The sequence below is a fragment of the Mirounga angustirostris genome, unplaced genomic scaffold (assembly GCF_029215605.1).
Source record: "Mirounga angustirostris isolate CCGP_5_RB_7025 unplaced genomic scaffold, mMirAng1.0.hap1 SCAF_4, whole genome shotgun sequence".
NCBI lineage: Eukaryota > Metazoa > Chordata > Mammalia > Carnivora > Phocidae > Mirounga > Mirounga angustirostris.
In genome coordinates, this window is record NW_026991712.1 from 136,019,347 (window position 1) to 136,039,898 (window position 20,552).

At 39.3% G+C, this 20,552-nt stretch overlaps 1 protein-coding gene across 22 annotated transcripts in view; it reads right to left on the minus strand.

Moving 5' to 3' along the window:
• Window positions 1-20,552, minus strand: part of SGIP1 (SH3GL interacting endocytic adaptor 1) — a 200,850-nt gene that overhangs the window by 15,200 nt on the left and 165,098 nt on the right. For all 22 annotated transcript variants that reach the window (XM_064589000.1, XM_045897466.3, XM_064588999.1 and 19 more), the window contains one exon: window positions 6,510-6,621. In XM_064589000.1, the coding sequence (XP_064445070.1) occupies window positions 6,510-6,621 (112 nt within the window). The remainder of the gene's footprint in view (window positions 1-6,509; window positions 6,622-20,552) is intronic.

Sequence of the window (20,552 nt, forward strand, 5' to 3'; positions counted from 1 at the left end):
AGGCTCTTGCAGCGCAGGAGGACTGTGTGTGACCTCCGTGGTGCAGGGGGCATCCCCAGTGTGTGGGTATTCCTGCCCATGTGGCTTGGATAGCGCCCGGGGGCACAGGCAGCTTCCCTAGCATCTGCCTCCTGGAGTACATGTGTCCGGGCTGTCCCAGTGCCCAGATCCTGCAATGCAAGTGGGTTCTCCAGCTCAGCCTCCTGTCATGTGCACAATAGCCAAAACAAGAACTTCTATAACTTTAAGTTCAGGAGTGTACACTCTAGGGAACTTGGGGTTCATAGATGGAAACTCTGCTCACATCTGAGTATAGGGAACTCTATTTGTCCCGTAGTCACCTCGTATGGCTGTGTAACGGTGATTAATGAGACACATGTGGCTCAGGGGAGATGGCCCTTGGAACATATTTAAAATAGCTTATGTGAAGAACCGCTACAGCCTTGTACGTATAAGGCTGGGGTTGAGGTGAGGTGGGGGGCAGGTGAGCTTCCTAAAGTTGCCACGTCTCCCCCCCCCCGCCTGCCCGCCCACCCCTCATTCAGATATTATCATCCGTAACTCTGCACTGCTCTGGATGAAAATTCTGGTTTCTGGAAGTTAGCACTTCCATCTCTTCTGGAGAATACTGACGATCTCCCAGCTGGGGTGCCAATTCTGCTGTCTTCCTTCTCCTTTAGATACATAAACCATGCTTTATTTACTGGTGCTGAGCCCGGACTTCCCCTGAAACCCAGTCTACTCTTGATGTTTTTCAATATGTGGACGTGCAGGATATGATTCACAACTCTAGAAGACAACAGTAATTAGTCAGAGCCCTTGTTAAATCAGACTTCAGCATCTGCCCTCACTCGGTGTGTTGTTGGCAGCAACAATTGTTGTGGCTCAAATGTTCTCTAACGGGCAAAGAATCGCTCAGTTGCTTTGCCAGGTTGCTCAAACTGTGATCTAAGTGGTGTCTTGGTGGGGGATAAAGTTTCTCTTTTGAAAACTAGTCAGTGAGGGGAGGGAGTGTTTATTAAGTCAGTAACCGTTTATCGACTCCTAATTGTATAATTTTTGTTTGTTTTGAGTGGGGAAGCCATTTTAAAATGAGCAAAACAGCCCCTCTCTTCAAAGGGCTTACAGTGTTGGGCGACTGATGAGAGAAGTAGTCAATACAAACCAATGTAAAGCACCGAGTTTCTTCATTTATATTACATTTCTGGATTGTATCTCAGCTGTCACAGGCAAAATTTACTGATTTATTAATTCACCCAGTGGCTATTTATGGATCTGAAATTTTCTATAGAAAAATGAATATTTCCAGCACATATTCACTAAAGGAAAACCCTTGTTTAACGATTGTTCCTATCAGTATGCAACATGGCTACATTTCATTTGAGTTTGAATTACTGAAATCTAAAAATCCAGCAATTTGGAGATATTAACAAACTCATGTTACGAATAAAATTTGAAATCATGTGAATCCCAACAAATGAAACACTTGTCAAGAATGGCAAAATTTCGGGCGCCTGGGTGGCTCAGTCGTTAGGCATCTGCCTTCGGCTCAGGTCATGATCCCGGGGTCCTGGGATCGAGCCCCACGTCGGGCTCCCTGCTGAGCGGGAAGCCTGCTTCTCCCTCTCCCACTCCCCCCTGCTTGTGTTCCTTCTCTCACTGTGTCTCTCTCTGTCAAATAAATAAATAAAATCTTTAAAAAAGAAGAGTGGCAAAATTTCAAAGTCACCTGGCTAAGTGACTTATAAACTGGGTTCTCCCCATGGCCACGGGCAGTACCACATTAGCCAATCAACAGACATGCTGGACAATTTTGGTCAGGAAAGGTGTGAATTTGATATATGTGAGGTCATCGGAAGTACATCCCTGACATGAATGTGACTTCTATGTACTGCTGTGATAAGTAAGCCCACGGTCTTCTTTTCAAGTGTACATACCCCTGAGCAGACGCAGCTTCCCTTCCTTTACTTACAATCCCCTTTCATTGGCTCAGGTCTTAGGCAAACTTCTTTTCAGGTTTCAAGACTCAGTTCAAAGGCAGGCCTTTCTGAAACCTCCCTTAATATTCTCTTTATTCAGCCTTCCTTACTTTTTCCTTTCTCTAAGTTCATTGGACAGAGGTACAGATTTTTTTTAAACTGTTTCATCGCTTCTTACACATATCTGACCCACTATTGTGAAGGCAAGTGCTGTGTCTTGGGTTCTAGAAAGGCAAATGTGCATGACACAGAGCATAGTGCAGAGTAGGAACTCAATAAAATGTCAAAATAAATTCACACATGGAACAATTATACATAGGGTGACTATACAATGTACCAGGTATTACGTAATGCCCTGGAATGGGCAGTGAGAAACAGGACAAAATGTGGTCTTTGCCCAAACTTCCAGTTTCACTGGGGAGACAGACACTTGAATAAATAATTGAAATGTGATGATAAGGAAAGGATAGAAAATAGCTGAGAGACGTAATTTTTCCAGGGGAGTAAAGAAGTAATCCCTAGCACCAGGGTTGTTCAAATAGGAGCAAGTAACGGGAGATGTATTCCCCAGCCAACAGCAAAAGTTAAGGACTTCTCTGCCAATGAGCAACCGAGAAAGTCTCAGGTGTCAAAATGCCTCCTACAGGTGTTGTCAATACTCAGAGAAAGAGTGTAACTATACTTGAATGGATTACATAGCATAGCATATAACAATATAAATAACATAGTATATATATTTCGGTTTCCAGTGTATGGTCTGAAAGCAAATGGGGAAGGCTTTGGGTGCAGGATGAGAAGGAACCACAGGCAAAAGCAAATCCACATGGTTTTTCTGTATCATTTCTCTATGTGGTGCTGTGTTTGACTTTATCCTCCCCCTCCCCCACTCACACTGTGATAGAATTTTTGAACTTGAGGTGTTTCCTTGAAAGTGAATAACAAAGGAACGGCAATTAAAATGATTCACTGCCTGGAGCTGAAATTAAATTTAGAAGAATGTCACCTCATGATCTGTTCATAAATTTCAGATCTCATAATTTCAATGAAATTTACTGAATCTCCCGTCTACCAATATGCAATACAGACTGCGACTACTTATGGCGATATAATTGAAAACAGACTCAGCATATGCAGTCATCTCAAGTCAAAGGCTCAGTTCATTTGGAAGGGCATAAGAAAACACCAGTATTAATTTGGCTCAAGTGCCACATTGCTGGAATGCCAAGGTCATGGATACCAGGCTCCCAGGTGCACACCTGGCCACACACCTGCGATGGTGTGCTGGGGAAACTGAAACAGGGTGAAGAACCCAGCTGGTCTAGGCACAGACCCACAAAGTGACTGGTAGGCTGCTATACCACTCCTTTGGATTTAAAGAAGATTATTATTAAAACCTTCTTAACTCCCCTTGCACCATAACTACACCTCTCCTACAGTGGGCTATGTATTATGTTTATGCACAAGTCTTATTTTCGCCGATATAACCCCTGTCTAGCACAATGGCAGGCACATAGCTGTCATTCTGTAAGTGTTAGGAGAGTAATTCAACTCAACTCGTTCAGCAATTACGCCAGGTCCTGCTTTAGATGCTGAGCATGTAAGAACGAAGAAAATGCTCAAAGTCCCAATTCTCATGGATTTTACATTCTAGTGGGGAAAGAGACAGACAGTGGACACTGAAAACATGCAACATGTTAATTAGAGAGAAGGGCGATGGGGAGGGAGAAAGTGCCGACAGCAGCTGGGGAGAAGTGTTGCTATTTGCACAGGATGGACAGGGAAGGTCTCTGGTACATCTGCTGAAGAATCCTGCAAGAGGTGAGGGGGCAGGTAACTCAGATAGCTGGAGCAGATTTCAGCCAGGCTGAAAGAGCAACAAATGCTAAGACCCTGAGATGCAGATAGGGTTGGCCTTATGGCAATATATGAAGCCAGTGTGGCTAGAGTGGAGTAAATAAGGACACCAGTGATGGAGACAAGATCAGAGAGGTGGGAGCTGGAAGGGGAGAAAGGTCTATGAGAGCCTCATAGACCATTATAAAGCATTATCGTTTTACTTTGGACAAGATAGGAGGATATTGAGCAGAAGAGTGATATATTGAGAATAGATTTTAGGGGTCAAAAGGGGGAGTACTCTGACTACCAATTAGGTCTCTGAATAAATGAATTAATGAAAGCCAGTTAGTAAGCAGACAAAAAAAGAGCTTATTTCTCGTGTGATTCCCAGTGTTTTTCATGCTGATATAGACCTTTCCACACTCCTGACTACTCTTATTTATTTATTTTTTGGAAAGAGAGTTTGGGGGGAGGGGCAGAGGGAGAGGGAGAGAAAGAATCTGAAGCAGGCTCCATGCTCAGTGTAGAGCCGGAAATGGGGCTCAATCTCATGACCCTGAGGTCATGACCTGAGCTGAAATCAAGAGTCAGAAGCTTAACCGACTGAGCCACCCAGGTGCCCCCCTGACTACGCTTATTCTTGAAAGGTGTGTTTCTACCTGCCTTTGTCAATTCCAGTCAGCCTGAGCTTTAAAGGTATAGGTAGGCCAGTCAATAATAAGTAATACTTAGAACTGGTATTATAGAAAGTTATGCAAATTCTTTGTTTGAAGAAGAGTCTATAGAACAAACATGTGTATGTGTATATGAAGTATATATACAACTTACTCACATGGTGCTTACTTGCTCTAACAGTTCAAATGCATGCTCTGTATGAGGCAGCTTTTAATTCCTGATATGTGGATGTGGCAAATTACCCTCCTGCTTTGAAGATGAAAGAGAAAAGACATAGGAGAAACCAGGGTGCTACAGACTGAATGTTTGTGTCCTTCCAAAATGTATATGCTGAAATCTAATTTCCAATATGATGGTGTTGGAAGGTGGGCCGTTGCAAGGTGATTAGGTTATGAGGGTAGGACCCTCATAAATGAGACCAGTGCCTTTATAAAAGCGACCCTGAAGAGCTCCCTACTACGCCCCCGCCCCCACACCCTCCCATTTAAGGTTGCTGTGAACCAGGAGCCTGCCTCTGGTCAGATGCTGAATCTGCCAGAGCCTTGATCTTGGACTTCCCAGCCTCAAGAACTATGAGAAATAAATTTCTGTGGTTTAGAAGCGACTCAACCTATAGTATTCTGATACAGCATCTCAAATGGACTAAAACACACCGGAGTCCATAGTTTTGGTTTGTCTACAATAGTTCGGGCTTAGAATAAAATCTAAATGTTGTAAAAAGGGACATGACATCTAGGGAGGTTGATAGATCCCACTGTCTCTCAATAGGGCACTTAAAGGTGGAGTTACTAGTCATATTTCCCAGCATAATACTGTTAGATTTAGGCTTCTAAAAACTAGTGTTTCTGAAGTATAAAGAGGATTTCACACTTAATCACAAAGATTCTCACTTAAAATATATGTGGAAATCCAAGTTCTAATTATACTTAATTATCACTCTTTAAAAAATTTTCATAAAATGATCTACTGTTCTATGTGAACGTTTTCTAATTCTCATTTCCATGGATATTAAGGTCTTCTAAGCCCTCGTCCTTGTAAGTAAAAAATAAAAAGCAATTCTCTCCTCACTTAGGTTTGTTTATCCATCACATTCCTTTGTTTATCCATCACATTCAGGTCTGGAATTGTGTTAATGACACACATGAAAGCCAGTTTGACTTTGGTGTTTTGTTTTCAGTGTAGACTAATAATCACTCTTAATTTTTTTTTTTTTTTTGGATTATAAACCTCTTTGTGAAATTGATGGATGTTATAGACCCTCTTTATGGACAAATGTACATATGCACACACAACAAGATATGCAGTATAATTTCAGGGAATCTATAAACTTCCTGAACTCTATCCAGAGAAATCCTTACAGAAAAGCAAAATATTTAATCATATTACATATGCATTCAGGTCAAGTTCACTGTCACTGTGTACTGAAATAAGTGAAATCAGGCTCAGTAAATAAGGAGTGGTGCATTTTTCTCTAGAGTTTTTACTTTGCTGTGATTATAATTTTTTTGGCCAGTTTTTCCTTAGTTAGTAAGCGTAACATATAACTTGTCTTCTTACTAATCTCTGTGCTATGAAATGTGTGTTTTTCCAGATTCTCATTCCAGTGCACGATTTCTCAGTTTATATGTGAGTGATTCCCATCCAGCAAAGACTAAGACAATAAAGACATGATCTAGACATTTACTTTTATGAGATAATAAATTTTTTTGCTGTCGACGGAATTGGGTTAGGATTTTCTGTAAACTTGCAACCAAAACTGAACCAGAGATTTCTAGGGAGCAAGATATTAGATTATCAGTCCTTTTGGCACATTTTTAAAAAAAGCAGTGAATTGATAGTTCTAATTTAAATTTTCTCCTCCATTCTATGTATGCCGCCTGTTATTGTTAACCGAATTTTTGTTTGTTTGGTTGGTTCATTTTAGGATAAAGAATGAAACAGTTATATTTAGGGTGCCCCCTTCCCCCCACTGAATAGGCTAGAGTTTGGAGAATATAGTGGATGAAGCCCCAGGCTTACTTGCTTGGATCTGCTCCTTTGAAGTAGGCATTGACCGTTTCTGTAAATGCTGCTGCAACGGGGAGGGTATCCTGGGCTCCCATGGTTAGGGGGCTGGGTCCCCTGGAAGAACCTGCACGAAATGAAAAACTGTCATTTATTATGGACATAGGAGACATATTAGTATATGTGGAACTTAAAGCCCATTTAAAAAAGGATTAAAGGATGAAATCTATTACTGAAAAAACAAAATGTGCTAAGAACCACATGTGTGTATTCAACATAGAGCTCAAGTATTTAAAAGGAAATATTTGGCTGGTTTACAAACAAACACACTTGAAATTAATTCAATTACATATTTTTCTAAGAAAAAAAATCCAAGCAGAAGAATAAAGTCATAGGGGGTTTTCAATGTTTTACATAAAGCATAAGGCAGTATTTGAATGACAGTTTGTACAGCAGGTAGTAAATAAAGAAAATTATTAGCTTCCTATTTGAGCACTCACCCTACACTCAAAACTTTTTTTGTTTCTTTATTTTAAAGAGACAATGGCCATGGGGTACCATGTCACACATTGTCCCTTTCTGGATTATTTCCGTTTCGAAAAGCCCAATTACCTTCAGATCAAGTAGGCTCAAGTTTACATGTCCAAAAACATACACAACATAACATACACCATAACTTAGCGCAGACACACAAGTACATCAGTTCATAGTCTAAACAATAACAGCAACACTCCTGTTTATTGAACACCTGCTACACGCCAGGTTCTGCGCTAGAGGGCTTCCAAGAATTATCTCATTCAAACCCCACCTCAGTCCTTTAGGATAACCATTATGATTTCCATTCTACGGAAGAGAAAACTGAAGTTCAAAGAGATAAGGGACTCACCCAAGGTAACAGGTAAGCGGCAAAGCTAAAATTCAAAGCTAGATTTGCTGCCCTATAAAGCTCGTGTTTTCCCCATTATATCATACAGTTTGTCTAAATGAAACATTCTCTTTTATGGTTTTGATATAACTTGAGGTTTCTGAAAGGAGCAAAATTTAGGATTGTTGTCTTTGCTGTTCATCTCTAGACATGGTGCTAGACAGTAAAGTTTTAGTAATGACAAGTATTTAATTATGTTGTGGCTCACTGCTTCTCCTTCCTATCAAACAAAGCACATTTACTCTTCCCCATCCCAGAGCAGACTACGTATTATGCTTTTTTTCTTTTGCCTTTGGTAACTTCTGTACTCTTCTCCAGCCATTAAAAAATTTACCCTTTGTGTATCTCCCTCCTCAATAAAGTTTTCTTTGGTAATTCTCATTCATGCAGGTCTCTTCTTTAACTGCCTTCCCTTGGCTTTCAGTATTTGGGACTTGGTAATTGATTATTAACAAATACGTACTTACTATCTACTATGTATAAGGCACTATGGTAGTTTCAAAGTTAAGTTAAACACAACCAAAAAGTTTGAAGCTAATTTAAACATAATCCCTGTCCTCAAGGAGCTACAGTTCAGTGTGCTAATATCATCATTGTCAGAATAATGTAATACAAATCTATGGATGCTTTTCGAAGCAGCATGCACACGTATACGGCATTCAAATAATTTGAAATAGTGCTTGGAGGTCCTAAAACTGAGGTTAGGAGCACCGTCTCTAGAAGATGGGAGGCCTCTGAAGTATTTGAAATAGGGAAGTTATGATGGGGCTTGAGTTTAAATTGCTCTAGAGATAGCATGGCAGATAATTTAGGGACAAGGACAATAATGCAGATGAAGAGATCTCTTAGGAAGAAAAAAGGTAAAATTGGCAAGAAATGCAGATGTTAGCAGATGAAGGGAATGTCATAGACATATTATTTTTCAGTTTTGCAAGGCATTGAATAGTTTTCCATGCTATTCTTGTGAATAAAATTGTGAAAGTCAGGTGGATAGTAGTCTTGCCAAGTGAATTGACTATTAGATGAATCACAATATCCAATGAGCATGAATGAGTGGTTTGACGTCTATTGTGAAGGAAGTCTCTCGTGGAATACCCTAGAGTTCTATCCTTAGTTTGGACCTTGGATAAAACTGGGAAAGATGCTTAGAAATGACACACTGTAGTGGCCAAGAGCACGGGATCTGTCATTAGACATACTTGGGATTGAGTTTTGTTTCTAACACTTGTTATTTATATGACCTTTGGCAGGGATGATATAATAACACTCACTTCGTGGCCTGTTTTGAGGATAAAATGAGGTAAAATATTCAACACAGTGCTTGGTCCATAGTAAGCACTCATTAATTTCCCAAACAGTTGTTTTGGGAAAAACTGGTTTGGTGAAAGAATATGTGAAAAAAATATTTGGGGGATGGAGTTGATCATCAACTGTTATTGCTGGGCTCCAGACATGTCACCAGTTGAGCTACATCAGTGGATGAGTAACAGATGGATCCCCAGAAATGATGGCTTTACTGCTTTTTGTTTGTGTGCTTTGTTTTCAAGCTCATCAGATGGTAACCAGGCCACTTATCCACAAGCTAAATACCAAACTTTTCAGCGTAATGATGGGCAAGACCATCTGCAGGGCTGTGGCCTGAATGTTTGTGTCCCCCCAAATACATATGTTGTAAATCTAATGCCCCAGGTGATGGTATTAGGAGGTGGGGACTTTGGCAGGTGGTACAGTCATGAGGGTGGAGCATTAATGATTGGGATTAGTGCCCTTTTAGAAGAGGCCCCACAGAGCTAGCTTGTCTCTTCCACCACGTGAGGACACAGCAAGACCAGCAATCTGCAACCTGGAGGAGGGCTTTCTCCAGGACCCAACCATTGACACCCTGATCTTGAACTTACAAACTTCCAGAACTGTGAGAAATAAATTTATGTTGTTTATAAGCCACCTGGTCTGTGATAATTTGTTACAGCGGCCAGAACGGACTAAGACATGCAGTCTGACCCATGTCTATCCTTCATGACCCACCTACCTACATGCCCTCCAGAGACCCTTTATTCAAGCTATGTTTACCTGTGGGCATTATAGTCCTTATTTAGATCTAATCTATAATGCTAGGAGAGGAGAAAACATCAAAACTTTACAAAGAACCCTTTTACCTTACAGAATCCACTGTTTACAATTCTAAATTCTTCACATCCTGATACATTGCAATTAATATGCCATTTTTTTTTTGTTTTACTTTTTTCATTTATTGCATAATTTTCTTTGCTGCTATCTGGTCTCCATACCATTTTTCGGCAAGTACGTATTGCTCTATAGTCTCCAAATGTTGGGCCATTTCCAGGTAGCAGTTATCCTAATTCTATCTTTGTGTAAATTTGTCTTCTTTCCCTTTTTAATTATTTCCTTAAGATGTAGATTTACTACTACAAGCTGGGATGACCAAAACATAAGGCAGATAAATTTTTTATTCCTAAGAATGTCAGATTATTGTACATAAAGCTTATACTCCATGAAAATGCTATTAGTAATGAACAAAAGCTTTTGTTCCCCTGCAGTACTTGTGGAAGTACCTGTTAATAGGATTATTGGAAAACTGGACTAAAACTAGGAGAGCCTAAGATGGTGAGAAATTTAAGCCTCGTGGCCTAAGAAGACTAAGAGGGGCCTAGAAAATATTTTCGAACATCTGAAAGAACATTACCAGACAGTGACTCAAGGGACCAGAGTTCATGGCCATGGATCTGCAGGTGAATAGCTTTGTGATGACCTTGGGCAAGTCAGTTTACTTTTGTTTTTTTTCAGTCGTAAAATGAAGGCAATAGATCATATAATCTCTGTTTTAGGATTCTATGATGTTAAGTTGTTTATAGGAACTGTAGGAACAATTTTCTAAGACAGAAGCAAACTGCTTTGAAAAAGTATCCCTTCATTGAAGATTTGAATGGATCCGTCAAGCATTTACTGAGCCTCTACTATGTGTATGTGCAAGATAGTGGTGGGAACACCATATGTAAACCTCCAGAAAATAAGACATAAACATATGGAAAAATCTAATAGCAGTAACATATGCAAGCAAGAGCTTAATAGTTCAAGTGACTATTGAGATTATTTCACTGCAAGAATTATGAGATTATTTCACTATGAGATATTTCATTGCAAAATTAATTGCCAAATAAGCAGTATAGGGGAGGTTGTTCTGTGACTTAACAAAAGGAAATTTCAGCTCTGGAGTCATAGAGACTTAGGTGTGAATCCTGGGTGCTCCACTTACAACCTGCATGACTAAGGGCAAGCTATTTAATCGTCTGTGACTCAGTTTTGAAGTCCAGTAGGTATTTAGGTAGAAAACAGAGGGAGATGATACACAACCGCCTCACCAAGTGCTATTTTTAACATCTCTTTCTTACAGATGAGGAAGTTCTGAGAGCTTAAATAACTAGCTCATATTCAGAGAGCAAGCGACCTATACTTAGTTAAACTTTTTTTTAAAAAAAGACTTTATTTATTTATTTGAGAGAGAGAGAGAGAGCACCAACAGAGGGGGAGGGGCAGGGGGAGAGAGAGAAGCAGACTCCCTGCTGAGCAGGGAGCCACACTCAGGGCTCATCCCAGGACCCTAGGATTATGATCTGAGCCGAAGGCGGATGCCCAACCGACTGAGCCACCCAGGTGCCCCTTATTTTAGTTATTATGCTTTGCTGTTACAGTAAAGAGTCTAGGGCTGTGTCAGAGAGTGTGGGCTTCAGTCTTGACCGTGCTAATTAGTTCACATCTGACCTTGGACAGGTCAGTTATTCCAGCTGCATGCCCATTAAATGGGGACATTGATATCAGGGCTAGCAACTCTATCCAATGGTAGAGAGGGTTTGCCCTTTGAAAAGCCCAGGCGCTGTAAGAATAGCAAATTTTACCTTTTGTTCATCTGGAGTTGGAAACAGTCACTCTGAAAGCACAACTGGAAGCATGAATAGCAGGAGAGAGTGGTTTTGTTTGTTTGAAGACCGTTCCCACCCTTGCAGTTTACAAACCCAACTGCCCACTCCACCAGGCCTGCTGTAGGCGGGAGGCGAATGACCCTTATGTCCAGGAGTAAGAATGCTGGAGAGGGAACCAACAGAAAGGCTCAGAATGCATAAATGAAGAAGGAAGAAATTCCAAGAGTTGTTTGAAGTAGTGGACAGTAGGAGTTGGGTTAGCTTTTTCTAAAAAAAAGTGGATTGTATTAGTTAGAATTAATAAAAAGATAATTATGTTCAATTCCATGATAATTTATAGATCATATTCTATACAATGCAGTGAGAGAGACAAATAATGTTGGAATCAGATTGAATTATGTTTGAATCCTGACTTTATCACTTACTGTGTGACCTTGAGCTAAAGGTTACTTAACCTCTCTGGCCCAGCTTCATTGTTTTGTGAAATGGAGATGGTGCCTCCTACAGATGCTATGAGAATTAAATATGATGACATAGGATGTCCTTGTTACCTGAGGATAGTCAGTATCAGAAAAAAAAATCACTTAAAAATGAATGTATTTAAGCAGTTCCTAAAATTTTATGATATGTAGTGGCAAAAGGCTTGAGTGGGACTCGAAATTGTCATAGACTAAATCTGTGAAAAAATCTTTTAACACACTACAGTTAAATAATTAGTGAGTTCTTAGAGTGAGCAAAATTGGCTTTTGTTGATATTTCGAGAAAGGGTTCACTTTTCTGATAAGACCTTGTGAGTCTTAGCTGAAGTGATGATTAATAAAGAAATGTTACTTTTTAAAAATCACAGCAGCTTCATTAGAAAAAAAATTTAGGACAGGTTTGTAAGAAAAGGAGTCAATAGAAAGTTACTACATAAAAATTCTCTAGTTTTTTCTTTTTCTCTACATCTAGTTGGTTTACATAAACCAGTTGGTTTAAATGACATGAAATATATATGTGTATGTTGTACAGATGTGTTCATGTGTATGCTGCATATAAAACACTATACATAAATTATTTTGTGTATTTTTGTATATTTGTATATTTGTGTCTATTTGAGAATTTTGGGTAGCCTAATAAATGCTATAACCTAATCTAATGAATAATAATGCTGTGATGAGAGCTAAATTGAGCATATACTTTTTATATTCTAGGGGCTTTGCTAAATGTTTCACATGTATTACCTTACTGCATCCTCATAATTTTAAGAAAAATCCTATTATCATCACTATTTAATAGATGACAAAAACAGAGGCTTATAAAAGTTTAGAACTTTCCCCATTTGCTACGCTGGCTTCTCACATCACGAGATAAGTAACATCATCTAACTTGCTGAGTGCCAGTAAAAAGGAAAAAGGGCAAACCTCATAAAAGCAAGCATCAGTATTCCTGAGTACCTGCTATGAGCGGAACACTGTCTTGTATGCTTTACACATAGCGCATCATTCAATTACCACCCAATTCCGTGCCCGGTAGACATTACTACATATTACAGATCAAGAAAGCAAGTCTGAAAAAAGGAGTCATTTGCTTTCATTCTCACAGACAGTAGGTGGCGGAGTCAGGATATAAGTGTAGGTCCACTTAACCTTGTGTTCCTTCCATAGAAGGAGCCCATAGGTCTTACCTTGACTCACAGTGGCATTGTGTGAATTATATCTGTTACATGCTTTTCAGTGTGCAAGACATTTGCCTCTAGGAAAATGAGGAAGGCACACTTAAGAAAGTCAGTTTGCACAGAGCAGAGTTAAGGATACTTAATTTCTGGGTACACAAATGGGATGAGAGTTATTTTCAGTCTTCCTCTTCAGAAATCTCTGCTTACCTGCCTGCAGATATATATACATACATACATACAAATATAGTATATATTTGATGAGCATATATTTCTTGTTTTTCAAATTCCACTCAGTCCAGAAACATGACAGTTGACATTTTTGCCATGTTTTATAGAGAATTTTCTTTGAACTGGGTCTTTGCTTACAGTTCCCAAACCATCATCCAACATTAATGCCATATTTAATTAACTTCCTAAATAATATTTTTGACTCCAAAAATAAAAAAAAATTATACTTGTTTTTATCATCAAAATCACAGTAAACATATTAAACACAAGGACTATTGTTAAAAATGGACACAAGGTGGGAGACAAAGCCACAATGAAAATGTTTTTGGTATGAAGACTCGCATGAACAAATCCTAGACAATTTTGTATAGATAGCACTGAGAGTTTGTTTGATCCAGCATCTAAGGCTGAGCCAGCAAGAGCATGGTATACAGAGAATATGAATAATGATATCAAGGGCTAATTTATATAGAGCACTTACGTGTGATGGCCACTGTGCTGAATACTTTACATGCATATTGTCTTCTACTCTCAAAACATCTCTTTGAGGTCCATACTGTTATGTATGTTTTACCATTCATTGAAGGAATTGAATCTCAGTAAAATTACATGGTTTGCTCAAGGTAACCTGCTCTACAGTAAGTAGAAGTGCTGGGACTGAAAACCAGGTCTAAATTTCAATGGCATTCTTAAGCCCTACCCTATATTATCAATATTTGTCCATTCATGTTAGTGAGCTTTGCTCCAAGATTCAGGTGGGTGGACGGCGTGCATCCTTAGTGGGGGAGTATCACCCCAAACAGTGTGAAAATTGGTTCTTGGGGGAAGGCGAAAGCAATCTTAATTTTTTATGTTCAAAGCACACAGACATACAGTACACAGCCAGATGTATAGTACATTTGTGATATTAAAATTCTACTGGGGAGCGATTAGGGGAAAACAAAGGTCTAAAAAGACTCCCTGGCTAAGAGGAGGGGCTAATGAAGAAAAGTTTGAGTTGCACTGATTTCTAGTTTTAAAAGAGCCATGCCCGTGAATGTCCTTGTATACCTCAGCAACTGTCTTGGGAAAAACTGCAAGCACCGGTTTTGCTAGAGGATAAGTTTCTTTCTTCAAACTTATGCTGAGTGATTAATATCTACAGTGCCACAATTATGGGTGATCTATTCAAGACACTTGGGAAAATATCTAATAATGACCATACAAAGGAACAGAGTACAAGAAAGAAAGGCTGGAGAGCTTAGTCAAGCCAGGAGAGGTGTTCTCCCATGGGCAACATGAGCAATCCCTGAGCTGAGGCAGGGAGGAAGTGAATATAGTCGGGGGATCTGAAATCCTCAGAGAAGCTAGGGAGAGCCTGGGTCAGGTTTCAAACCAAACGGAGCAAGGCCATGAATACAATGGTGGGGGATAGTGACACAGATCCAAGAGCACGAACAGAACAGGCAAGGAGTCTGTTAAGGAATAGGGAGAATTAGAGGTTCCAAAAAAGATACCCAAGCACGTTTGGGTGGGGGAAATCTGTTTTCCTGTGGAAAGTCTGGTATGTATTTTTAGAGGAGTGGCTACTTGATGGTATGGCCTGGGAGTGGACAACATTAGTATATTAGCTTGTTAGAGTATTTCTCAAGTACAAGTGGGCAACATAACGACTTTTAAAAAAGGAACAAGGTATTCACTGAATAACCATAAATGACTAAAAAAGTGTGAAAAGTTCAGCCTCACTAGTTACCAAAGAAATGCAACAGGATGAGAGAAATTTTTACCCTTTCAGATTAGAAAAGATCTAAAAACCAAATACTTCATGAAACGGGCACTGTAAGATAATGTTAGTGGAAGTAAAAATTGGTATAACCTTTCTAGAAAATTGCTTGGCAATGGGTACCATGAACTTTTAAAAGCTGCACAATTTTAGCCAGTAATTCCAATTTTAAGAATCTATTCTAAGAAAAATATCTTCAGGCCAAAGAATTATATGCAAAGATGTTCACTGCATGTGGGAAAATTTGAAGCAATTTAAATGCCTAATAATTGAAGTGAAATAAATCATGATTCATGACAATGAAATGCTAGGCAGATGTTAAAAAGTTTTGAGTAATTAAAAATGGAGCTAAAAGCAATTACATATCACATTTTCCCAATTAGATTGGAAAAAGTGAAAAATATTGATATAACTATGTTGATAAAGGCCTGGAAAAATGTTAATCATAATGCTGGTATGAACTTTTTGGAGAGACGTTTAGCAATAATGTAGTAATGTTTAAAATGTGAATACCCTTTAACATAGCAATTGCATTTTTAGTAATTTTCTTTAGGACAAATTAAGATAAGTACAGAAAGATACAGGCTTAAGGCTGCTCATTGCACCATTTTACATAATAGAAATAAAAAGGGTAAAAACCTAAACATCCCCTAATAGAAGATAGGTATATGTATATAATACTATGGAACCATTAACATGGTTATACAGATGTATGTGTATATATGTACATACACACACACACACACACTGCATATACTAAGTTGAAATGGCTTCCATTGGGGCACCTGGGTGGCTCAGTCTGTTGAACGTCTGACTCTTGGTTCCGGCTCAGGTTGTGATCTTAGCATCGGGAGATAGAGCCCCGCCTCAAGCTCTGAGCTCAACGCAGACTCTGCTGGAGATTCTCTCTCCCTCTCTCTCTGCCCCTCCCCCCACTGGCATGTGCGTGTTCTCTCTCTCTCTCAAAAAAAATACTAAATCTTTAAAAAAAAGAGAAATGATTACTATTGACTGACGATTATAGGGCAGATTATATATTCTATTTGCATAAAATTCTAGGTAACATATTTCCTTGAGCTTAAGAAATACTTTCGAAAACATTGTAACGTTTCTGAAGTTGAGATGCATCTTCTAAACCATGTCAAAAGAAACCAGATGGCAGCCAACAGAGCAGGTTCTGCCATTGTCTTTGTCTGTACTTGTGGGAATGTCACCACGAGTAAAAGTTATCAGCTCACCTCACAGTCTCCTTGGTTGAGCTGAGTTACTTGGATTGGTAGCCTCTCATGATTACATTTTAACTTACATTTGGACCCTTCTTTCCCCTTAAAATGCTTTTAAGAAAATTCCATCTGCTGCAGTAATAAAGTGAAAAGTTATCTGTACACAAGAGATAAACTGTCACATACCAGGCTACGCAACTGCAAGCAGGAGAAACCGCCACATCCTTTGTAAACTAAACCACAGAGTTCTGAAAGATGGCGCAAAAGTAGGTTATGACTGAATTATGCATCATGTAAGAATATATAACTCAGGTGCTAAAACTGTACCTGTCAAAACTTCTAGACGACTTTCAAAAAAGCTATTTATCTTTGGCAATTTATAAATAAACTCAGGAATACTAACGCAGATAAAAGCCTGGAATTTTTGATGTGCCCCCAACTTAAACTATCAGTGTCAAAGAGAAGAAAGAGATCAAGGTTATGAACATGCGGCATAAAGACCTAACCGCTGATGGCCAGAATTGATTTAGATCCATCTTTTATTCAGAATATGAAATAGGTTTAGACTCAATTTCTAATTGTTATACTTTAGATGGTGGCTTGCATTTGGTCTATTATTGGTTAGAAAAAATGCTTTCCTACATTTTTTTTTAAGGATTTTATTTATTTATTTGAGAGAGAGAGCAAGAGCATGAAGGGGGCTAGTCAGAGGCAGAGAGAGAAGCAGGCTCCCCACTGAGCAGGGAGCCCGACACGGGGCTCGATCCCAGGACCCTGAGATCATGACCTGAGCTGAAGGCAGATGCTTAACCGACTGAGCCACCCAGGCACCCCGCTTTCCTACATTTAATGAAGTTTATTTTGCACCCAAAAAATCATTATTAAACCAGTGGAGCATATCCTAAAGGATAGCCTTTTGGAATCAAGTAAATGTAACACACACGTGTGTGTATAGGTATCTATAGAGAGAGGCTTTTCTTTAAGATTTTTCAACAAATGTTAAAAATGTCATCTCTACTAATTTCTCAAAAGTATGATCAGGGTGGTATTTACTTTTTTTTTTTTTTTTTGTAGTTGTAGGATCTTTTCTCCCCCTTTAGCTTTACTGGAAGTATAATTGAGAAACAAAATTGTAAGAAATTTAAAGTGCACATCATGATGATTTGATATACATACACAATCTGAAAAGATTCCTCCCATCTAGTTAATGAACACATTCATCACCTTACCTATATGTGAGAACATTTAAGTTCTACTCTCTTAGCAAATTTCTATTGTACAATACAGTACTGTCAACCAGAGTCACCATCTTATGCAGTAGAGCCTCAGACCTGATTCATTGTACCGTTGAAAGTTTGTACCCTTTTATCAACTTCTCCCTCTTTCCCTCACGTGCCAGCCCCGGACAACCACTTCTCTATTTTCTGTGTCTGTAAGTTTGACTTGCTTTTGTTTTTGTTTTAGTTTCCACATATAAGTGAAATCATGCCGTATTTATCTTTCTCTGTCTGGCTTATTTCACTTAGCAAATGCCCTCAAGATCCATCCATGTGGCTACAAACAGCAGGATTTCCTTCTTTCTCTGTATTTACTCCTTTATATGTACTTTCCGTAGTGTGTGAATTTTAAAAAATAATGTGCTTAAATCGATTTCATGATCAGAATAAAGCAAATTGTGAGCTATTTTAAAATACATTTGAATGGCATGGTGGACATTATCATATGTTAAAATAAAAGGATGCATAATTATAAACATGCACACTCTACATGCATACACGCACACAGTCACATCACATGAAAAACGCTAGAAGTGATATACACCAAAGTGAAAACAGTGGTTATCTATGGTTATTAGACTGTAAGTTATTTCATCTTCTTTATATTTTTCTGTTTTTCTAAATTTTCTATAATGAGCACTCATTACTTTGGTATTGTGGCAAAAATATAAATAGAAATTGGGATTTAGATCTTAAATACCACTGAGGTTTCTACACTTCTCCTTTATTTTTTTGAATAGTTCTTTTTTTATATAGTTAAAAAGTGGATGCTGGTGATTTTGAACACTATTAAAAGTTATTCCCCTGGGGGCTGATATTTATGAATGGAGAGGCATGGAGGATGCCACTGTAGGCTGACCTGTCTGAAAGCCTGTGATTTGAGCTGCCAGTTTCATTGGGAATGGGCTGAGAGCAGAGTCCAAAAAAGGGCAAAATCTAAGGAAAGGAATAATCACCATTAAATAACTCATGCTTCCTCTTCCTGGCCTCATGCTTAACAATGACGACTGCAACTCTCAAAAGTCACCAAAACATCCTTGAAAAATTAACATCATCCTTGCTCCTTTGGGACACTTCTCCAGAATAACCTTTCGTGCTTTCTCAGAGGCATATTTCAAGCCTCTAAATCAGATCTTAGGGGGAAGGCATGCTGTAATTATTCTGAGTATAAGATCCAGAAACACAATGGTAAATAGCACATGCTGTCTGTGAAGGTGTGCCAGCAGGAAAAGAGATCCCAAGGCCGTATTTACTCACGTCCTGGTGACTTAGTACAAAATAGCCCACAGAAGTGGAACAAGTCCAGGAGACTTCTGGCTGCTAACAGTCCATGCTCTGGCAGAAATTATTGCCATATGTATGTTGCAAAATAGCCGAAGGCACAAAAGTGTGAAAATCTTAAGGGCAATGGCTTCTCTTAATGCTCTGTCTTAAATGCCATATCTTGATGAGCCCAAATCAATATCGGACTTAATAAATGAAGCAATGAATGCAAAATTCTTAGCACGTTTTAAACATTCATTAATGGCAATTATTGTTTTAGTAATGATTACATGCCTATAGTACTTTATAGTTTACAAAGACCTGTCACAAAGGACTGACTAAAATCTGTTCATTCCACATCCATGAAGTGGCTTAGAAATGGGAGATTCTCTTGAGTCTTGACACCACCTCTTTGAATCACTTCTTCATTCATTATGTCAGCTTTCCTCTCTGAAGGGGGTGGCCAGGGGTTCTTCTATGTCTAGGGTGGCCAGAGTCCAGAGTACAATGGATGGGCAGCCTTAATTTATGGAGAGATCGTCTTAGAGGACACATAATAATAATGAAAAAAAAAAAAAAAAGCTATCGCATGATGAAGGCTCACAACTATGCAAAGGTAAAGCAGCTCCCCCGTGGTGATTCTCAGCTTCTCCATTCTGTTTCTCAGGAAGTTTGAAATTACTTGTCAAATCTGCTGAAATGCCATGATTTACAAACCCTTTAATAAAAGAGACGGTAACAGATTTTCTTCCAGCATCTCCCATCAGCATGAACACAGCACCCCGAGGAACGTGTCACCAGCCAGATCACTCGTCTCCACAAGTCAGCTTTAATGATAGGCTCTGGTGGAGGCGGGACGTGTACAGCAGGGAGGATGCATTCTGCTTCCAAATCATTCTCCTGCTCCATAAGCAGAGGGGAAAAGATTGCTCCTTGTCCCTGCTGATGAGGAGGGAGGCCGCGTAGCCACTCACAGCAGACCAAGTGGCCACATGTTTTATGTGGACGAAGGCTGGAGTGCTACAACCCAATCTTCTCCAAAGCAGCCAAAAACTATACAAAACACAGCCATGTCACAAGCAAGGGAAATGTGAAGTTGGAGACTCGTGCTAATAGCTAATAGTTACTGAGCGCCTCGCATGCACTGACCTCAGTACTTGACCATTTAATCGTGACTTCAACCGTATGCACAAGGTGCCATTGCTATTCCGATTTCCATAGGAGGAAACTGAGACTTTGAAAAGTTAGGTAACTTACCCAAAGTTGCATAGATGCTGAGGCTATAATTCAGACCTGGAGTGTTAATTCCGGAGCCAATGTGCGCACATACACGCATGCACACACGATGACACTTTTTCTCTCCATATATACATGTATATACATTCTCTTTCATTCTCTACATATAACATATATTTTTCTCCCTGTGTGTGTATGTGTGTGCCTATATATGTGCTGAGAGTAAACATATAAATTAATTGGGGACTCCTTCTATTTTTAGTATCTAGGATAATACCCAATATACCTGTAGGTTAACATTTTTACATTAAGTAAGATTTTATATCAGAACTCTAACTCAGGGTGCCTGGGTGGCTCAGTCGTTGAGCTTCTGCCTTCGGCTCAGGTCATGATCCCAGGGTCCTGGGATCGAGCCCCGCATCGGGCTCCCTGCTCCGCGGGAGGCCTGCTTCTCCCTCTCCCACTCCCCCTGCTTGTGTTCCTTCTCTCGCTGTCTCTCTCTCTGTCAAATAAATAAATAAAATCTTTAAAAAAAAAAAAGAACTCTAA